The sequence below is a fragment of the Lipomyces chichibuensis genome (assembly GCF_038497645.1).
Source record: "Lipomyces chichibuensis strain CBS 12929 unplaced genomic scaffold V1513scaffold_22, whole genome shotgun sequence".
NCBI lineage: Eukaryota > Fungi > Ascomycota > Lipomycetes > Lipomycetales > Lipomycetaceae > Lipomyces > Lipomyces chichibuensis.
Window position 1 is genome coordinate 161,929 of NW_027117474.1, and position 19,453 is coordinate 181,381.

General features: G+C 46.3%; 9 protein-coding genes across 9 annotated transcripts; 4 read left to right on the forward strand and 5 right to left on the reverse strand.

The window, feature by feature from the left end:
• Positions 1-891: 891 nt before the first annotated feature.
• Positions 892-2,865, forward strand: V1513DRAFT_447205 (peroxisome membrane protein). The gene is made up of 4 exons (XM_066898375.1): positions 892-1,468; positions 1,535-2,405; positions 2,463-2,572; positions 2,630-2,865. Exons 1-4 carry the CDS (start codon positions 1,120-1,122, stop codon positions 2,641-2,643), a joined length of 1,344 nt encoding a protein of 447 aa, XP_066752855.1. The 5' UTR covers positions 892-1,119; the 3' UTR covers positions 2,644-2,865.
• Positions 2,866-3,124: 259 nt separating this feature from the next.
• On the reverse strand, positions 3,125-4,032 carry V1513DRAFT_470904 (uncharacterized protein; the record flags this gene model as incomplete). The annotated part of the gene is made up of 2 exons (XM_066900150.1): positions 3,125-3,903; positions 3,978-4,032. The coding sequence occupies 2 exons, from the start codon at positions 4,030-4,032 to the stop codon at positions 3,335-3,337; spliced, it is 624 nt and encodes a 207-aa protein (XP_066752856.1). The 3' UTR covers positions 3,125-3,334.
• Positions 4,033-4,152: 120 nt separating this feature from the next.
• V1513DRAFT_126661 (ARS binding protein 2-domain-containing protein) lies at positions 4,153-6,118 on the reverse strand. Its single transcript, XM_066894165.1, has 2 exons — positions 4,669-6,118; positions 4,153-4,603 (listed from the first exon to the last, which is right to left on the reverse strand). Exons 1-2 carry the CDS (start codon positions 6,013-6,015, stop codon positions 4,274-4,276), a joined length of 1,677 nt encoding a protein of 558 aa, XP_066752857.1. The 5' UTR covers positions 6,016-6,118; the 3' UTR covers positions 4,153-4,273.
• Positions 6,119-8,184: 2,066 nt separating this feature from the next.
• Positions 8,185-9,365, forward strand: V1513DRAFT_426003 (NUDIX hydrolase domain-like protein; the record flags this gene model as incomplete). The annotated part of the gene is made up of 3 exons (XM_066896145.1): positions 8,185-8,483; positions 8,540-8,689; positions 8,750-9,365. 3 exons carry the CDS (start codon positions 8,185-8,187, stop codon positions 9,363-9,365), a joined length of 1,065 nt encoding a protein of 354 aa, XP_066752858.1.
• Positions 9,366-9,496: 131 nt separating this feature from the next.
• Positions 9,497-12,020, forward strand: V1513DRAFT_447216 (uncharacterized protein). Its single transcript, XM_066898376.1, has one exon. The coding sequence runs from the start codon at positions 9,979-9,981 to the stop codon at positions 11,725-11,727; it is 1,749 nt and encodes a 582-aa protein (XP_066752859.1). The 5' UTR covers positions 9,497-9,978; the 3' UTR covers positions 11,728-12,020.
• On the reverse strand, positions 11,872-13,017 carry V1513DRAFT_447217 (translocation protein Sec62-domain-containing protein). The gene has a single exon (XM_066898377.1). The coding sequence runs from the start codon at positions 12,880-12,882 to the stop codon at positions 12,052-12,054; it is 831 nt and encodes a 276-aa protein (XP_066752860.1). The 5' UTR covers positions 12,883-13,017; the 3' UTR covers positions 11,872-12,051.
• A 316-nt stretch (positions 13,018-13,333) lies between these two features.
• Positions 13,334-13,787, forward strand: V1513DRAFT_459217 (uncharacterized protein; the record flags this gene model as incomplete). Its single annotated transcript, XM_066899741.1, has 2 exons — positions 13,334-13,407; positions 13,466-13,787. The coding sequence occupies 2 exons, from the start codon at positions 13,334-13,336 to the stop codon at positions 13,785-13,787; spliced, it is 396 nt and encodes a 131-aa protein (XP_066752861.1).
• A 252-nt stretch (positions 13,788-14,039) lies between these two features.
• On the reverse strand, positions 14,040-16,872 carry V1513DRAFT_447222 (uncharacterized protein). The gene is made up of 3 exons (XM_066898378.1): positions 16,633-16,872; positions 15,643-16,570; positions 14,040-15,587 (listed from the first exon to the last, which is right to left on the reverse strand). The coding sequence occupies exons 1-3, from the start codon at positions 16,771-16,773 to the stop codon at positions 14,206-14,208; spliced, it is 2,451 nt and encodes an 816-aa protein (XP_066752862.1). The 5' UTR covers positions 16,774-16,872; the 3' UTR covers positions 14,040-14,205.
• A 1,115-nt stretch (positions 16,873-17,987) lies between these two features.
• V1513DRAFT_126807 (RTA1 like protein-domain-containing protein) lies at positions 17,988-19,315 on the reverse strand. The gene is made up of 2 exons (XM_066894167.1): positions 18,697-19,315; positions 17,988-18,630 (listed from the first exon to the last, which is right to left on the reverse strand). The coding sequence occupies exons 1-2, from the start codon at positions 19,088-19,090 to the stop codon at positions 18,047-18,049; spliced, it is 978 nt and encodes a 325-aa protein (XP_066752863.1). The 5' UTR covers positions 19,091-19,315; the 3' UTR covers positions 17,988-18,046.
• Positions 19,316-19,453: the final 138 nt, after the last annotated feature.

Below are 19,453 nucleotides of genomic sequence, written 5' to 3' on the forward strand. Positions count from 1 at the left end.
AATTCTTATAGTGAGAGATACGACATGAAATCAACAAAATCAGTAAAAGGACAAGAGAACGATGAGAAATTATATAGGGAGATTTTGAAACTAAAGTTTCCTTCTGCTGGTTCTTGCAATTAGGTGACCGAAAACGGCGCTGCGCCCCGCCTCTGACGTTTGAGTTTCCCCAGATCAATTGTGCGGGGCTTTATTTTACACCGAGGCGGCATCGCCGCTCTTTTCAGGCAACATTTGAGCAATTGTAAATATAGATTATAATTAATTAATTAAGTAATCAATAATCTACAGATTCAATAATGTAAGAATTTTATATGTTTAAAATATACAGTGAATCGCGCCTATGACGAATACCCAAATGCCTCGGTACATTTGGGAATGTGGGACCGAGCTGTTAAGGGTCATTATTTATTTGCGAAGCGAGGGACGATTTAACAAAATCTCGTGTCATGTGCTGGGCCGCACCGAGGCAATTGACATTTCCACGTGACAATTGCTTGCTTCCCTCAACCCAAACCCACCATAATAATAATAGTTAGTGACAGTATCACAAGAGTTTGTATTTTGTATTGTAATTACGCCATATAAATTATTATTATCATTGGTCCGCTTAATCTTGGCTACATACAACTACACAAAATCGTGTGAACGCAATTATGGCTCTATATGTATAAGCATGTCGCACTTACGCAGGGGAAGGTACCGTGGCCAATTAGGCCAGTAAGACCTGACACCTGCATTTGTTGACCTGATTGGCCGGAACACCTTGTCACAGATATAGGACTTATAATAAACAGATATAGGACTTATAATAATGGGACTTCCAATAGGCAATAGTTATAGTTTTTTTGTATACACTGCATTAAAACTAATTGAAATCGGCCCGGGCTTCACATATAGTAAACCCTTACCCAACAGTAGGTCAAACCGTGCGATGCAAGTTGAGTCTCCCCACCCTTTTCTTTCGCCTTCGCAAATATTAGGTTTATGCCACTGTTCTAATATAACAGTCAACGTGTTGATTTCCCCTCTTGCCGTTCTTTGTTGCGAAATAACGATCATCTGGAAATACATCATTGAGATTTGTGAATATACGATAGCGCATGCATATATACATAAATGGCAGTAAGCGGCAACGACATATCAAAGCCTGATTCATCGACACCCTCACCATCAACGCCTTCAGAGCGCGTAGACTCGTCTTCGCAGTCATCCTACATAAGCAACGCACCAGACCCTCGACCAGAAATTCCGTCTCCGCTAAAAAATTGGGCCGAGAAACATGACATGAACGGCACTGTTAATAACAAGATGAAGGCGCGAAGAGCTGGGACGTCATGGCTTGGTATATACGAGTCTTTCTTGCTGAAGAATGCGAGTCAGATTGCGTCCGTTGAGTCCACGCTGCAGCACTTGACGTATTTATTCCCGGGAAAGTTTAAAGATGCGGAGGTTGCGTCTGAAGTTGGTACGTCTTTCGCTTGCGTTGGGCTAAAGTTGATATTTTTGGTGGTGGTATTGACAAGTTATGAAGTATATTCTGCTCTAGGAATCTTGGGATTATACCATGATACTATATTAGCCAACGCACTCTCTTCGTCCGAATCGTCCTCAAATTATCAACCATCGTTACATACCCGGTATACACGCCATTTCACGACCCAAAACGCCGCCTACAAAAAAATCGCATACTTCCTGGTAGTAATCCAGAAAACAGAGTTATTAATCGAAATTATGTCCCGTAAGTACGGCGGACAGCGCGGCCAACGAACAGCAATTGTAGGCATCGAGAGTATCAAAGCAGGCTGCCGACTGGCACTTTTACAAATCTGTGGTTCAAGGACGATTGTCACGCCTCCCATTCCCGAACGCGACGTCGATCCGAAAATGCTGGATCCTAATGATCCCATTGCGCTTGCCGACGTTGGTGAAGAGGATGCCGACTACTGGATGATGCCTCGGACGGGGCAGAAATTGCCGCAGTTGAAGGAGGATTCGGATGCAACACAATTTTTGATGAAGAAAGTCCTGCTGCCCGACGACGTCGTGCCTGGACGAAATTTGATGCATCCATTGACTACAGTGGATGGCAGAATAAAAGAGATTTTGTATATTTTGCGGCCACTATTGTATGCTCTACTTACACTACTAGCGTCTCATTTGCGTGAGTCAAAAAAATTTGAAGGGCGTCAGGCACGAAAAATCATCAACTGGATGCCATGGGTCGTCGGTTTCGCCTTGGAGTACGTCTGCAGGGATGGTGTCATTGACAGTTTATCAAGCGACGGTGGAATCAGGGCCGCAATGACTAAGATAACCGGCCTCGAGAAGCGCGAGCTCGAGAAGAGAAGTAACTCCACGTGGTGGTGGACGCTACGCGGACAGTTTTATGATTCAGTTACGAAGTATGTTCTCATTTTTTTTTCTGATGTATAACATTGGTCACTAATTATAATTTTTAGGCCGATATTGGATAAAATGATTAAAAAGACGGAAAAAATTCCGCTTCTTAACCTAGTCGGGCTGTATATCGGCGACTATCAATACTTAATGGAAACCTACCACTTTGCCAGTACGTTACACCAAAACTCATCTTAGTGAATATGGACGCGACTAACGATACTTGCAGCTTCAACTCTTTAGTCCACCGTTCGCGACTGAACCACATTTAAAATCGAAGCAAAATCTGCATTACATTGGATACGCGAGGAGTTTGGCTGATTTAGGAAATTATGTGCCATTGTAGATATTTATAATAATATTCATGCGTAATTATCACCAGCTAACTTGAGTGACTAATCCGACCGAATTGGCGGAGACTGAGTATTGGTACGTAAATCTTCCAGAGGACAACTTGGTGTGGGCTTAATATATGCAACTTAAAATATTCATTGCAAGTTTCCCAATTAGACTTTTCTTCGATACAATCCCTTTACCGACAAGTCCATCCCGGAAACCTGATATACAAGCCGGCAAATAACCTCATAAATATAACCATCCAGGTGCTTGATCCTAAAAATACTTCAAAAGGTTGGCAAATCAAAATATATACAATAATATTCAATATATACAATAATTGGCCATATATACAATAATACTCAATATATACAACAATATACAATAATTCAATATATACAATAATTTTTATATAAAATATTACTTAGATAACTATCTAAAAGTCAGCTGTTCTCCATCCATTGATGCCTATCTGGAATAATCTAATAAATTTTTGATATCCCTATCAGCGTGTTTCACAAGTCAGCTTACCCATGACATTTCATACTCCCTTTGTAGACATCAACAATATCAGCACTCGGTCTGCGAAACAGCCACTTCACATTTCTATATTAGGGTCCTCACTCATGCCTCGATCCGTTACGACAACTTTCCGATTGAACCTGGCTGATGCGCCACCAAGGTCAATGCACCATTCCACCACGTACCTGGTTGTCGTGGTCGTGGATACATCCTCAGCTCGTTCGACATCGGTAGCAATAGCACCACTTCCACTATCCTCGAACTGGATATCAAAATCGATTTTATCGATGCCGTCAACTCCGCCAAATACCCATGCAAATGCGGCACCGTCGTCGACACCTGTGCGGTGGAGGTCGGTACGAAATCCTCGAACGATTTGAGCAGCGATATCCCGCGCATGACGCTGCGATCGCATAACACCCGAATCGACAACTTTTTTCTCTAGGGACCTGCATAATTGAAATTCGGCCTCTTCTGCCTCTTGTTGTTGCTGCTGAGGTGCTACTGTCACAGGGCGACCGCGACCGGAGGGGTCTTGAGTAATCCAAGCTGATGAAACCGCTGGACCATGGCGCTTCCGTCGTTTGACGGACGGTACAACAGAGGATGAGCTAGGAGTCGATGCACTAGCGGAGGAAGATGATTCTGATCGATACAAGGTAGATCTCTGTATATTGGAAGATTCCGGATTCTATTATAAAATGTCATTAGCCATGCACTCCGAGCTCCGGTCAGCTTGCCGTCGAAAACATCATCATTTTCTTTCTTGACCATTTCGTCTACTCAGTTTCGATTTCAGCGTCTTATTGTTCATTGCTGACTGAACGTCCGCGTCGTCCCATCTTATTCCGAGTTCATCAGCCCTGAGCACTGAAACGGATCCCTATTTGATCTCAAAGTTGTTGTTGTTGTTGTTGTTGTTGTTGTTGTTGTTGTTGTTGTTGTTGTTGTTGTTGTTGTTGTTGCTATCTTACTGGCGCGCTTCGTTGACTCTTCTTGATGTCCTTCTTTTTCACTAGACTAGCAAGCGGAATAAAGTAGAAACGTGAATCCATACCTGTTCCTGTCGTGCTTCCGAATCAGTGGACAGCGAAGACCTGGATGGCCCTGTCTCTTGTCCGAACGAAGGTTGAGGCTCCTGCTCTACAGTCGACGCCGACGGCCGCGGACGTCGCTGCCGCAGCTCAGGGAGGAGCGCCCGCAACGCAAGATCCTCTTCGGTTGGAACGCCATCCCGAACAGCGGCTGCTGGCTTTGACGGATCCGGAATTTGTGTGAAATAGGCATGCGAGTGGCCCATGCAGAATTCAAAGAAAGTGTCGATATGCATCGCTCGCATCCATCTCTATATGCGATTAGCTTCATGTAGCTTACCGTCTCAGCTCAAGGTCCTGAAACCTTTGTACTCACCTTTAATCGAACAGCATATTGTTGAATTTTCTGGGTGCTTTGCTCAGGAGTGCGCTCGACACCGAGCTCGGTCACTAACCTTGTCCAGGTCCTAATCTCGCCAGTCTCAAATTGCCGTAGCAAAGCTAACAGCCTGTTGACTTCGAATGCTTTGCCATCACTCTTTGGAACGTTTCGAAATGCTCGACGCAATTCGGTTGTGTCCAGGTTCTGGGGAAGAGTAGGATTGCAGTACAATATAAACTGAACAAATGCATCCTCGATACTGGCGATCGGCGTTCTCTCATCTAAGGTCGGAATGCGCGGAAGAGATCGATCTTGCGGCATGTACAAACTCTGGCTAAGCTGCGGAACGACTGAGGCTGAGAGTGTTCGGTCGAACTCCGGATTCGAATGGAAGATTGACTGCGAACCAGAGACTGTGCTGGCGGAAGTAGGCGGCGGCGTGCCGCGGTACATCCTTGCTCCACGGAAAGTCACTGGCGAGGCCGTCGACAAGTTCGCGGACGAAAATGAAGCTGATGTTTGTCGTGAAGGCTGCACATTTCTAGACTGAGGCGACGAAGTTGACGACGATGACAAACTAGGGTGTCCTGGGTTGTAAACCTCGAATTGCCGGACCCGTGGAGCCTGGCTTTGAGTCGGAGAAACTATTGTGCGCGAACCACTTCGGCTTCTACCACTATCTCTTTCGCTGTTGCTTTCCGGACTGTGGCCAACGGAGTCGCCGATGCTAGGGTCGTGATGGTGATAACTTGGCCACGACGGTGTACGGTCTTGATATTGCGGTGGTGCCGCGTGGAGTGGTTGCTGAGGCGGCAGTGGAGATTGTTGACCACTCTGCTCGACTTCGGGATTAGATCCTAGTGAGAATTCGTGCGATTCTGATAGGAACAGCAACGAGTCTGGCTGCCGGAAGAATTGTTGTGCATACGACGACGGTAGGTAGTGATGCTCTTGAGTATAATGCTCTGATTGCTGCTGGTGGGGCTCACTGCCACTGTCACCGACTGGCAATGGAGTATCTGTCTCGTATAGATCTTGGAATACGACTGGGTACTGCTGCTGATGCTGATGTAGTTCCGAAGACTGCAGCTGGCTCCGTTGCCCTGACAAAACTGTTGGCTGGGTGGCACTAGAGGTGGTAGTCGATGATGACGATGGCTGGCCAACTATGTCGGGGTATAGCAAACCGGGTTGGTAGTAGTAGTCGGACTGGTCCTCGATGTGGACATGTCGCGAACTTGCCGGATGGTGCTGCTTGTTGTCTATTGCCTGAGTGTCTCGGATGTTGGAACTGGCATTGCTGATGGGTGGTGGACTCAAATCCTTTCTTTTCTCTGTCATGTATGTACTGTAGATATGGGTGTGTGGAAAAGTCCTATATAGAGTCGAAAAAACACGAATCGTTGTGTCTAGTGCTCCGAAGGAGCTAAAGACAAGACGAGTTTGTCTTCCCGCTAATCAGACGATATTAGTATTCACCAACCAGTTTGCAAGGCGAGGGTGAGTATCATATCAGATATAGCACACTTGTCATGAAGAGCGCTTGCTATGAGGGAGGCAAGCGACAAGCGCGGTGGCATTTTGACAAGGCATTGGAATTCTTATACGGCTAGTGCCCACGTGAACGAGGTAGCAGAAGACGTGAGCATGGAAGGCCATCGAATCGATCTTATTTCCAGGCATTCGGGCTCGTCGAAACATCATCATTACGCGGAGAACTTCATGAGGCTAGCGGCTCCACGAAAAGTCTTCGGGGCGCCACACGCCAACACACGGGCCCTGTCTACACAGCCGCACATGGTACCTCCGGCTACTCCAATCTGGTTGTCGCCTTCACCGCTTCAATCGAAGCACTGACTTACTGTTGATGCAAATATTCGACCGCGTTATGTGTGTCTATCGGAAACAGCGGATTCTTAATGACTAATCTTGCTATATTCTGTCCCTGTATGCTGGTAGTTCTACGTCGTCTAGTTGTAAGAGTCGCCACTCTGTTCATCATCAAAACGAGCATACTGTATTTTGTGTTCACACGACATAGCGGCTTTCGTTGCCAAAGCTAATCATGGGAACAATTATTTTCTGCCATGCGTAATGATCGTCTCAACCGATGTACTTATGACCACAGGTTAGTAACAATAACATTTTTGATAATCACGCCACTGTTTGACATGTGCTGATACCACGCGGAAAGCCAATCTGTAAACTTTATGATAACCGGTTGTTAAAAAGCCTTCGAGAACTTTGTTCGCGCCACTCATCTGTGGCGGTGAAACTTGCCAGGACAAAAACCCGACTTAGCCGAAGGTTTGTACTTTGCTCTCATCTCGTACTCGCGGAGCTGCTTCGGCCCCGTGTCATCAAGCTACAAAAGTTGCGAGATGTGGTGCCTTACCAATAAGGATCCCCATCGGTGACGTAAAGGCATTTGTTGCGGGGAGCGAGTCGTTTGGCAATGCATAGGCAACCCCCAATTAAGCGGCAACACTGTACAGTAGGTTTGTTGCATTGGGTTAGGGCCACTCTTACGAACTTTATTCTCGCTTAAAGCTGCTGCATATTTGGTAAGCGGTGTCGGTTTCAGTTCGCGCCGAGCTTCCGTAAGACACTGCATCTTCTTACGCTCCTCCGAAATCTGATTAAGCTACGATATTTGTAATAACTCGTCGGATTGCACTAGCGCAGCCAATTGATTTGAATGATGAAACATCTAAACACAGTAATAACGGTCAACTCTACAGTACAGTACACAAGATTGAGTGGACGACAGTTGGACAATTCATATCTGAGTTAAAGGAAGATGATGCCAAACTTGTAGAAGTGAAGTAGATGCTAGACTAGAGGCGAGGCCAGCCGCGCGAGTAAGGCAGAACACTATGTTTCAACAAACCCAGAATATCATATGCGTGTGCCGTCAATTATTTCCATCATGTGTATACATCTTGCTGCATTTAGTAGGCAATGGATCGCGATAGGCAGATTAACATTGATTTGTAGAGTTGCCATCTGGATGGTAACTGTCAATATTATTCGCCAGCCGTTGCCACGGATTTTGAGAAATGAGTACAAGACTGACTAATTTCTTTTGTGATCATAAAATATGGTCTTGCGACCAGATACATATTTGTATGAACTAGCGAGCGGATTGATTGGTAAAATCTACTCGTTGTCGATTTATTGTAGTTCAACAGGTTGTCGCGAGTAGAACTATGAGATTTTCAGTCTCGTGATGGTACTTTTCTAATTTAGCTTCAACTGCCTATTCACAGGCTGGCCGCATTCGGTACGGCGCGTTTGGAGATAATCTGTCTGCTGCTCTAATCCTGACAAATAACTCGGCAAGATTCTAGCTGTACATAGCAGCAACGCGCAGAGTTTGCGGTGGCAAATTTATTTCAAGCGGATCTTGTCAGGGGAAGTATGCTAGACTTTCAGCCGCAAACATTTCCACCAACACGATAGAGAATTAAGAGAGACGGATAGAATATAGATTTTTCGTGTCCATTTAATATGTCAGTCCAATCTGCACTTTTGGAAATATCATCGCGTCGAGAATTAGGCCTGCGAACACCAGAACCAAATAATCCTGCAGGCAGCGTTGCCTCCGGCGCCATTCGGCATTCTGCAGTTGCTCTTATTCTACGATTTAAATCCGGCAAGGAAGGCACGCACCTGACTGGTGATTTAAAGGTCACAAACTTGGAAGAGTTTTTTGCTCAAGATTGGGTAGATGACCGTAATGCTGAGATTCTCTTCATCAAGAGATCCACTAGAGAGGCTGATCGATGGTCGGGACAGGTTGCACTGCCGTAAGTGGTATTCCTAATTCAAAATCAGCCGAATGATAACTGACACAATTGCGTAGCGGTGGACGGCGTGACATCGAAGATGAATCAGATCTCGTCACAGCTAAGCGAGAAACACTGGAGGAAGTTGGCTTAGATCTCGATCAATATGCACTCTATGTAGGTCCGCTAAATCAAAGATATGTGACTATACACTGGGGTGGAAGAATGTAAGTCACGCAATTGAATATTTTATTCCTGGCTGAATAGGCTGATTGATGACTATGCAGTATTATGATATTGTGCACTTATGTGTTTGTAATTACGACGCCGGCTCCGGTACCGCTCACTTCGCAAACTTCGGAAGTAGCATTGGCCTTTTGGTGTCCGATAGCTGCAGTTGCGAATCCAGAAGCTCAATGCCGATTTGTTAAACCAATAGATAGTGTAGCTAACCAGGCACTGATTCGTCCTATACGTGAATTGGTAAAGTGGTGTGTTGGATCCTTGCTTTTCGCAGGTATCAGAATGCCCGAAACCATAGCATACGGGGAAGAGATGACGACATACCCATCTATGATTATGTGGGGATTAACGCACAGCATAGTCACAGATTTGCTGGATATCATAAGCCCACACACCAAGGATTTACGCCCAAGACTTCCAATTGCCAGTCAGTGGGACACTCGGCTGGTTTCCGAGCTTCTAGGAAAGAGCTACTTTGAGAAGACAGTCGGGCATCCGCAGCAGTCAATATGGAAGCCTCAATTGGATGGAAAGTCAGTTGGATATATTATTGATCGATATTACACCAGATTCAAGATTGCAGTGACCACGGTTGCGATATTGCGATGTTCGATTGGATCGGCGATCGCAATTACTATAATGGCACGGTTACGGAAATAAGTGACCAGTACTGCAATATGCTTCTACACAATTAGGTAGTGCAAGTTAGCAGCTAAAACCTAAACCCATTGCGACTACTTTCGAGCGGTGAATAGAAAGAATGTAAATAATATCCATCTATATATTCCACATATCTATGCGCTACGAATCTACCATGACACTGTCGAGACGAACCCTGAACCCCAGATTCTAAGCCTGCGGCGATCTATCTTGGTGAAGGTTCCTGCGCCATGTGCTGGCCGCGGCTCGGGCTGCCCGTTTAAGCATATAGCCGCGGTTGATAATTGACCCAAAGCCTTCCTTTAATTCATGGACACTTTCCATAGCTTGGGTATCTTGAATATCCTTACTGGCCACCGAAAATAATGAATCATTGATATACTATGACGTCTTAGCCTTATGCTACAATATTAATTTGTTGGCGCGTGTGCTCACTTTGCACATATAGATCTTAATCTGATCCACATCTGACCTATCGGCGGTGCCGCAATTAACGTCCGCGACTTCTGGTGCACCCCTCCTGTTCATCATTTCAATTCTTGTGGCGTTCAGCCTTACTTTCCCATTATTTCTATTGCTCATCGCGGAATAATTACCACAACCGGACTTAGGCATGGGCACCACCGTAGGTGAGGAGGCAGCATCAGTTACGAACAGCCCGCCAGATCTCGGCCAACCACATTCACACCGGCCGCGTCATTTGATGACTAGCTCGAATGGCACTAGTCCGACTATTACAGAGTCCGAGAGAGAACAGTTACAGAGTACTCGAAGGGCTTCAGCAGAACCTCGATCAGACATACATGTGGAACGAAGCAATTGTCGGAAATCTTCAGCGCCGCCCTCTGTTTCCATCTCGCATGTTATGGCTTCTAAAAGAAGTTCTATCCGGGCCTTCTTTGGGAAAAATTCCATCTCGGCGCCGTCGCCGTCTGATTCGTCACCTAATTTGCTGTCGAAATTGCCATCTACTGTTCCGCCTGCTTTATCGGTCACATCGTCGAATGGATCTGCGACTTCTCAGACAAGCAATAGACAGCTTCCTCAGATTGACTTCTCAACAGCAGACGCAGCACACATCCATTCATACTATAAGAAATTCCCATACTCGATGGCCATCCTTCATGCAGTAGCAGTTGACAGTCTGCCTTGCAATTCGCACGGGTCGCTGTTCGCAATAATTTCGAAGAACTCTCTAGATATACGAACATTCGTCCTTCTGCCTCACGCCATTCTGCGGTACGCACTGAATGCATCGTCGACAGCGGTGCCGGAACAGGTCCTTCTCTTGTCTGCTGAATCTGTAGCCTATGCCTCCGACGACATCCCGGGTCAGCAATTTGTGTTACGTGTATCCGAGCGACCCGAACCCCATCAGCTCAAAGAGCAGACCTCGGCGCGTGGTGCATCAGACGATATTATACTGGAGCCGAAGAAGGCACCTACCATCCCTCGGACAGCTGCCTCGACATCTTCAAGACGGTCTATATTTTTGCACACGAATGTTTCTTCACCTACACTACGGCTCACGCATCATCATGACTCGACCTATAACAGTAATCATCGTCATCATTATCATCATCATCACCATCATCATCGTATTCCACTACTGAGGGACGAGAAACCAAGGACAATGTTACTGGTCTTCGATACCGCCTCAGAATTCATGCGTTGGATGGATCTCGCTCGAAGCCAGATTAAATTGCAGCGTGAATCTTTAGTGAATAAGCGATATGATCCATTTGACAGTGAGATGCTCGGATTTGGGAAGGCAGATCACTTCGGATCGCCCATGCCACTATTTGACGATTCGGGCAGCATTTGTCGCTCATTGAGCTCTAACACAATTTCAGCGACTGCGATGACTTGGTCATCATTACCTCCATCTAAGAGGCCTTCAGTCATATCGATATCCAGTTTAATAGAATCCCAACCTAGCCAAAGACTATCACCGTTGAGTGGAGCACGTCAGAACTCGTCGTCATCGGTGCAAACTCTTGGCTCACTCGTCTCAAGCAAGTCGTCGTCCTCATTGTCGTCTCTTCAGGAATCATTGAATTTATTCTCAATACGGCCACAGCGGCGACCAGCTGCTCGTCGGGAATCATCCACATTTTCCTCCTTGACAAGGCTGACATCGTTACGTCGTGCACCTTCGTACCAGCGCCAACAACATGATGCAGACTCTCCAAGCAAGCCGATGGACGAGTCAGCGATTCTTGATGAAGATGATGGTGACGGTATCTCGTTCACTGCGAGTTCCGTGAGTACAAATGTTGGCCGCAAGATTAGGATCAGGCTGTCGCCGCCAGGTCCTCCGCCGTCGCGCCCGTTGCCGCCAATTCCAGTGGAGCAAAATTGATTAAAGATTATGTTTCGGAGTTTACCAGGAGTTTTATTGGATATGTATGGAAATTTCTTTTCTTTCATTTACCACGTTCATATACTGCAAAGTATTGCTGTGGCGGGTAGTTTCGGAATGTGTACTTGTAGTAGATGCGTTCACTTTGGTTAAGGTTTTGTTTAGCTTTAGCATTGTTATATCTCATAATCCTGCACAGTTGCATCTAAGGATATCATGAAGAAGTCATGGAAACAGCACTTGAATATTTACATCTTCCACTCTATAATCATCCTATTATGGCAAAACTCCAGCTATCCATCATCACGTCCCAGCCTGAATCCCTTAACTTTTATTTTCCTTTTTGTCGCTCGCTGCCGGTTCTTCCTCTGTCACCGCGGTCACGGTAGCAGTAACCTTCTTCTTCTTTTTCTTCTTCTCTTGCTCAACATTCCATGCATATAGAGGTATAAAACTATCCACAAAACCGACGTCTTCGAACAAGTTCGGAAATATCCAAAGTCCCGGAGGAGCCGCGAAATACGTTAGACCGAACAAAATCAATCGCACGATTGACATCGCAAAGAATGCAGCCAAAAGTCCCAGCATACCCATTGACAAATACCATACACCCAGTCGCAGTATTGGCGGCCATAGCGGGAACAAAACAACTGTGAAAATAGCAGCGGCGATCAAGCCGGCGTATAAGTACGCAGTCCAGTGCACCCGCTCCCATATCCACACGTAGTAGATGTCATCTTCGCTGGACACGACTTGCTCACGTACGAATGACAATGTGGGCACGCCTTTAACTTTTGAGAGAGAAGATATGGGTGGTAACTGGGCTTCCGGATTTGAAGCGCGCTTAGCCTCCACAGTCTTGCGCGTCAACTTTTCGACTCGAATTGCGAGAGAGTTAAGTGGTAACTCCTTAAATACCCTAATTGCATCTTCTTCCGACGCGATTGGAGGTAGCAACGAGCCCTTCTTCTTCTGGGATGAAGCGTATTCCGGGGATTGCAGTGCACGCAAAGCTCTCTTTGATCGGAAAAAGTCCTGACGTTTGCCATTTAAGACGCCTTGTCGCATCTTCAACTGGGAATTGTGACGAAGGAAGCTCGCGATTGCTAAGGCTGTAGGCGATTTAGGAGGCGCTCCTTGGGGTTGCGCGCTCATTGTGAAAGATGGAAAGTGCGGAGATCGATCTACTTGTAATGCCGTCCAATCAAATAGTATTTTTCCGATCTAGTTCTCAAGTTACTAACGATTGTCCGGTATTATATGTTGATGCCTTCGATGGTCGTTAGCCAATCTGAATACAACCTGGACTAAGTTGGAGTGCGCATTCTCGAACGACGGCGTCATGTCGGGGCTAGGGTATGCCACATAAATAGTGCGGTGAGATCGGTGAGATGCACGTATTAAAACGGATATTTCACGAACACAAAAAGTTGTTAGCGGGATTTCGATTCTTTGGGCGAACGTCTGCTGATCTACGTCGATCGAATTGACATATCCATTAGTTGAGTCTGTATTAGTCATAAGTGGTTGCTACGATCTGTCTAGATCATATCTTAAAAAATTTACCGGGATGTATTGTCTTCGATATTTTCTGTTATTGCTGTTGATGCCCACGACCGGCGCTTCGCCTCATTTCCTAGCAGTTTTCCTACTTTCGCTATTTATATTTCACAGACCATGGTATGTGGCATAAGTTTATTGGCTTGTGGATCCAGTCCATTAACAATTGTATGAACAGTATCTACTGCTCCTTGATCCTCATTGCACTCTTCTCGACAACATGTTTCTTCAACGACCACTGTTTCATTGACTCAAACCTCGGGAACTTATTTCTACCAAGGTTATTCCTGCCACTAGATTTGGCGTCTAAGCCTTCGGTTGTATTCGACACATTAGCTGAGCGGGCGGTCTTCAATGGGTTCTTGTGGTTCAGACGGTCAGTCTCAGTTGCTGCTAATACCGGGAGCAGCAAATCGCTTATCTCGTCTTCCGTGGCCGCTGCTGCTAGTGCTGCTCGTGAATTCAGAGTACCGTGTGTCGCCGTGAATATCAGATTATAAAGGTCGGTGTTATGGGATGAACGTGCATGATCGTCGCCTAATGAGTGAACTTAGTTGGCGTCATTTGAGATGCGTCTGGATGGTCAGCTGGATATGGGGTCACAAAAGTTGTATTATAGCGATTCTCAGCATATTTGATGGTGGAACAAGCATCCAGGTAGCTTGGGGCGGCGTAATTATGGTATTTTTGTTATTTTTCGATGGTTGTTCGTAAAGCGTCTTGTACAATATTTTCATGGAAACATAGATTTGCTAGCTTCTCACGATAGGCTATTTTGTGCTAATGAATTTGAGTATTGAATACATATACTTAGTTAAAAGAAAATGTCCTGCAAATAATGAACAAAGCCTGTACATGACGCCGGGTGATTTGTTACAATTGAATAAAACGTTACTAGCATAAGCGTTCTCGATCATCTCAAATATCCGCCAATCGTAGCTTGCGGCCAACTTCCCGCCGACGATATCCGGGAGGTGCTTGATTGCTATGCCGAAATCTGTGTCGATGTTCGCCTTCAATATATAGATCTGGAGGAACTTCGGTACCTGGTGTACTAGCGGCTTGCTCAGGAGTCGCAGCTCCAAGGCCGGTGTTCTCGCCGTTAATATCTCGAAGCAGAGTCTCTAGCTCGCCAACATCAAAGTATCCGTATCCGCCAAGCATGTCGCCTGCATCATCGTCATCCTGAGCGTCGGTCTTACGTTTGACGTCGTCGACTTGTCTTCCACTGCGGCGTCCCTTGTACCCTTCTGCCGCTGTATCTCGACCTTCACCCCTGTCGTCACCCCGAACAAGGCTTCGTGCGCGAGTTCCAGTATTCTTGCGAGGATCCGTAGCTCTCAACAGGCTGCGCACTTCCATAAAGTAGTTGTGGAGCGTCTCCAAGAATCGGCGCGTCTGCCGGTGCTTGGACGATGCGCAGATTGAGATCGAATCCGGCTTAATAATATACCCAATGCCGAAGCCGTCCGGACTCGTGGGACCGAAGCCGAAAAGTCGAAGCGAAGGATTTCCACAGTTACTAGTACTGATGATAGTAGTATTAAGTTTATCCCAACCCCCGTCAGTAAAGATAGCAGGAATTTCCAGAGCAGTGATTGACTTTGTACCGTCGGTGCTCGCAGATGGAGGGTCATCCGCGGTCCCCGTTGCCGAAGACAGATCGTCATCCATATATCTTTGGTGCATGCAGTACAAGGCATATAAATGACGATCTTGTCCCAGACCCTGAGCACATAGCTTCGTGGTCTGGACGTGTTTCTGGCAAGCACGGCGCAGATACTCGAGCTTTGTCTTTGGCGGTGCGTCTTCGCAAAACTTGCGCACGAATGCGACGGATTCATCAGAGACGGTACGAATGGCCTCAGTTCTGCCATGAAGAAAATATTTCGTCATCGCTGGCTCATATGTACATTCGACTTTTCCGTATAGCGCATAATATGCTGCTTGGAAAGCCATCTGAACAAAGGCGTCCGGAGAAAAGCCCATGTTCTTAATGTACGTCATTCCGTAGTGACTAAATTCTAAAACCTCAAATTCATTCTGGTGGATCAAATCCGCGAGACGTGTTTCAGCGAATCTAAGAGCCAGGGAAAGCTCAGGAATCATTGTCCATTCGAGCTTATGCGGAGTCGTAGTGACACTGCCAAAAGAGGAAGGGTCGCGCTGCGCAGGATCGGGAGATTCAGATGCCCAAAGGCTAGGCGCGTGACCATTAATGGATTTGGCAAATCGTAGAATAGTGTCTGTATAGATATCGCTTACGAAACGCAAGATAGTATGACCATCGACACCAGTATCTGTAGCAAGTTAATTCTGTCTAAACGCTAGATATGCTTTGAGAAAAGTACTCACGTTCAAAGTTAATTCCGGCGCTTCCATTTTTAGTGACAATGATTTGAAGTTTGTCATACCACCGATTCGTGCAAGTTCCAACCTGAACGCCTTTCTCGATGACGTTTGTACCGCACAGCATATTCATCGCCAATTCTGACGCGGTCTGAGGCGCTGAGTAGTCGAGACATAAAATGAACAGAGCGGAATCAATGATCTGGAGACATTCATAGTTATTGTTCTTTGGTTGGAACCCGCCGTTTGACTTCCCAGTCGTTCCATTCTCCTCGTCAGAAGTGGCCGAACGTTCAGAATCCACATCCTGAGAAAGTATGTCTCTCAGCGACGCCCAGATGCGTCGATTCTCGGCGGTCAGAATACCAACGGCACCCTTCGCGGCCTCGGTCACCGGGGTTTTCTGTGCGTCATTGATAATGGTCTCGAAATTCTGAGCAAGATCCTTCTCCGTCATAATGAGGTCCGAATTCTCGTCCAGGACGTCAAACCAGTAGAACTGGGACCGCGCGAGAACAACAATATGCTTCGAAGAGTAGTCCGACTGCATCACACAAACATTCTGAGTCGAAATTCGAGCCGTTCCGAATATTCTGGAGTACTGGTACATGCACAGTGGCTTTCCACGGACTGTATCTGGTGGAAGCTCTTCTCGTCGAAGAGCGCGCACAAATGCAAGTGTTGATACGACAAGAGAGGCAGCGCGGTTGACCTGATTGTTGCGGGCAGGCGTAGGATCATCCTCAAGCAAAAAGAATGGATTCAGGTTGAGGACAACTGGGTTGTCAAAATTGAGATAGGAGTCATACCAGAACTGCTCGATGTAAGACGATCTGGTGGATGCGTATTCTTTTAGTTTAGCGTGCAAATCGGGCCCTTGCTTGATGAGAAACTCTCGAGCTGCATCGACTGTCTCTTCGAACTCTCTAGGAGTCTTCATTACCCAGTTCTGTTAGTGCACCGCAAGTGCAAAATGGCAAAGACACACATATATACCTGTAATGGCTTGACTACAGAGAGATATCGCTGAATAGTATCTTCCAACGGAGGTAATGGCAGCCTCTGTAGCTTGTCCTGGCTAGCATAGGTAATGCCTGTAGTAGAGGGAGTGGACATGCCAGGTGCTCGAGAAGGCATTATTGGATTGCCAGTACTAGCAAATCCGCATTGTGAATGCCACTTGTGGAGGCAAGAACGTTTTATATGTAGTTTGGAAAGAGCCGAGTCGGAGTGGGGTGTGGGGTAAGAAGCTTTGCAGTTTTAAGAACCATGATATCATCGGTCAGCCCACCGGCGCATCTACGGAGCTTGTGGCAGAGATCCCGTCACATCCACTAAGAACGGGTGTGCACACGTCTCACATACCTCAAATTCTCCTCACTAAATTAATAATGAGTTAATTGCCACATGTTATACCGCTGGATAACTGCCCAGCCAGGAGACCCAAGGGTCCTGACCCAGCAACTAACCGGGTCCGAAGGACCCCGGATCAACGGATGAGATGTCTGACTGCCAAGAGACTTAATCCCACAGCGCCGCATGAAATCCTCATGACTCCACCACTTCTCGCCATCAGAGAGTTGGGCCAGTGTCAATTCCGCCACTAAGGCATCTGTGAATATCTACCGAGGCATTCATTAATTTTGATTTGTAACATGGGAAGCAGTGGCGCTCTTTGCGGCTAGACTGACCGCTCTACGCAGTTAAGAGTCTCTTCACTGGGTTGGTGTGTCTTTAATAGAAGGCAAAGCACGTGATTTATGAACTGTAAAATTGACCTCAGAAAACATCCGGTTCCCGACGACTGCTCCGTGAATCCGCCACGTGAGCACGGGGTCTATAGGCACTCACGGGCACATACACGGGATTGTCATTGCCGGACAGTATACGCAAAATAACAATAGTAATAATGTCTCTGTGAATGAGTGCACCGCCCCGCGTCATTCTTCATCTTGGGCATGCTCCCACGGTATAGCTTGCTGGCCACCCATTCCCCCGACCTGCATGCAACTTGCTATCGTAGGCGACTGTCTGTTTACTCAACTGCATGGCAAAACTCGGATGCTAGATGTAAATATACCTTTTAAAACTCCAATATATTCATTGATTGGTTGTTGTCAAGAAGTCAATATTACCAGAGTCACTTTTGCCATTCAAATTTTTTATCGGGATGACAAAGCGACAGTTGCAGTAGCTGAATTCAATCTCGTTATTCGAGGGTATCGTATAACTTGTCTCAGACTTTATTCCCCGCGTGTATATATATCAACTCCTAACGATAACTCTGTTTAACTAGCGAACTAGATAACGTCCCATAATCCCAGCTGCTTCAGCATTTGCTTTACCCTCTCAATCCTCGCAGACAGACTGGTCATATCATACCTACTGACTGAAACCAAAATGCAACCCTTTAAAATATAATGAACCGCTTCTTCTTTTCTGCCGTCTCGCCGTCACCATTACTCTCTTCCGTAAGCAATGCTGCCATCTGCTCTGCTCCAATATTGATCCTTCCCAAATACATTCCAGGGTGGAATATCCACATAATCCAGGAGGCTAGGGCGACCATCAGGGCGTCGAGAACCAAGAAATAGCCTTCCTCTGTCATGAGGTACCCTGACCAGCCAGTGGACAATTCGACTACACGGTACACCGATCGGACAAAGACTAATAACATCGCGGCCGCAACGGCGAAAAGAAAAACTTTTGTTTTCTTTGCATCCCTGATAGGCACAAACTTAGCAGGTGCATCTCCTGGGATACTATCTTGCTGTGCAGATTCGATATTGAGTTCCCAGCCCGGGGCAAATGAAGAGAGACTCTGTCCGGCTAAGCGTCGGCGGTTCCGAATTCTGAGATAGTAATCAAGGCACAGGAGCATAAAAAGTAACGTCGCCGCGACCTGGAACCCAAGCCCTCCTATCATGATATCAGTTCCTGCTTGAGGACTGCTACCATTGTTTGAAGCGGCTGAAGCTGCGCCTCCTCCAATACCTGTATATGTCGCGATTGGTCAGCACTTGATTACCTCGCAGCAACAATTAGGAATGAGACACACACCCTGAATGATGATGCTAAGCACATCAAGGGTGACGAAGATTTTGGTGTACGCCCAAGGCTTGAATCGCGCGTATCTGATACCCCAGATGACAGAAACCTCGCCCAGAAGGTAGTATATTCCAGCCATGAAGAACGCCGGCGCAAAGATGAGCAGGACTGACTGCGCTACGTAATTCCCATTTTTGTATGGATTGCTAGATGACATATAACGGGCAATATATCCTCCTACCTCCAGTCCATTCGCGATGAACATGCACGTACCGAACCAGATCTGCCTATAGTATATCGCGAGAACTGTGTGCATTACCCATGCAATGGCGAACAGGATCAATGCCGTGAGATTGGGGGCCTGTAAGGGCCAATACTGGTAAATATTGTCGGAATTGTCAGACATTATCGAAAGATGAGTGCAGACTGTGCAGTTAACAGATGAGAAAGGTAGTTATCAATAATAATAGCGAGAGGAATTGGATATTATATGCGCTACATTTTTTTACATCTGCGGCATGTGTTGTCATGAAAAGTTAACGCTTATCAAATTGGAAGATACGTAAGCTCTTACCATAGTGAGGCTATAAAAAACAACAGTCGAACGTAATCAGATTGGTGTCTACACGAGGTGATGAGGCGTACCCGGCGTTGTGACAGTAGTTCAATCGCATCATATGAGGCATACTGGAAATGTTTCGCGGCGCAAAACATCAGAATAAACTTAATCAATATTGCGACAGCCCTGTGCTCTGTGCAGTAGAAGTGT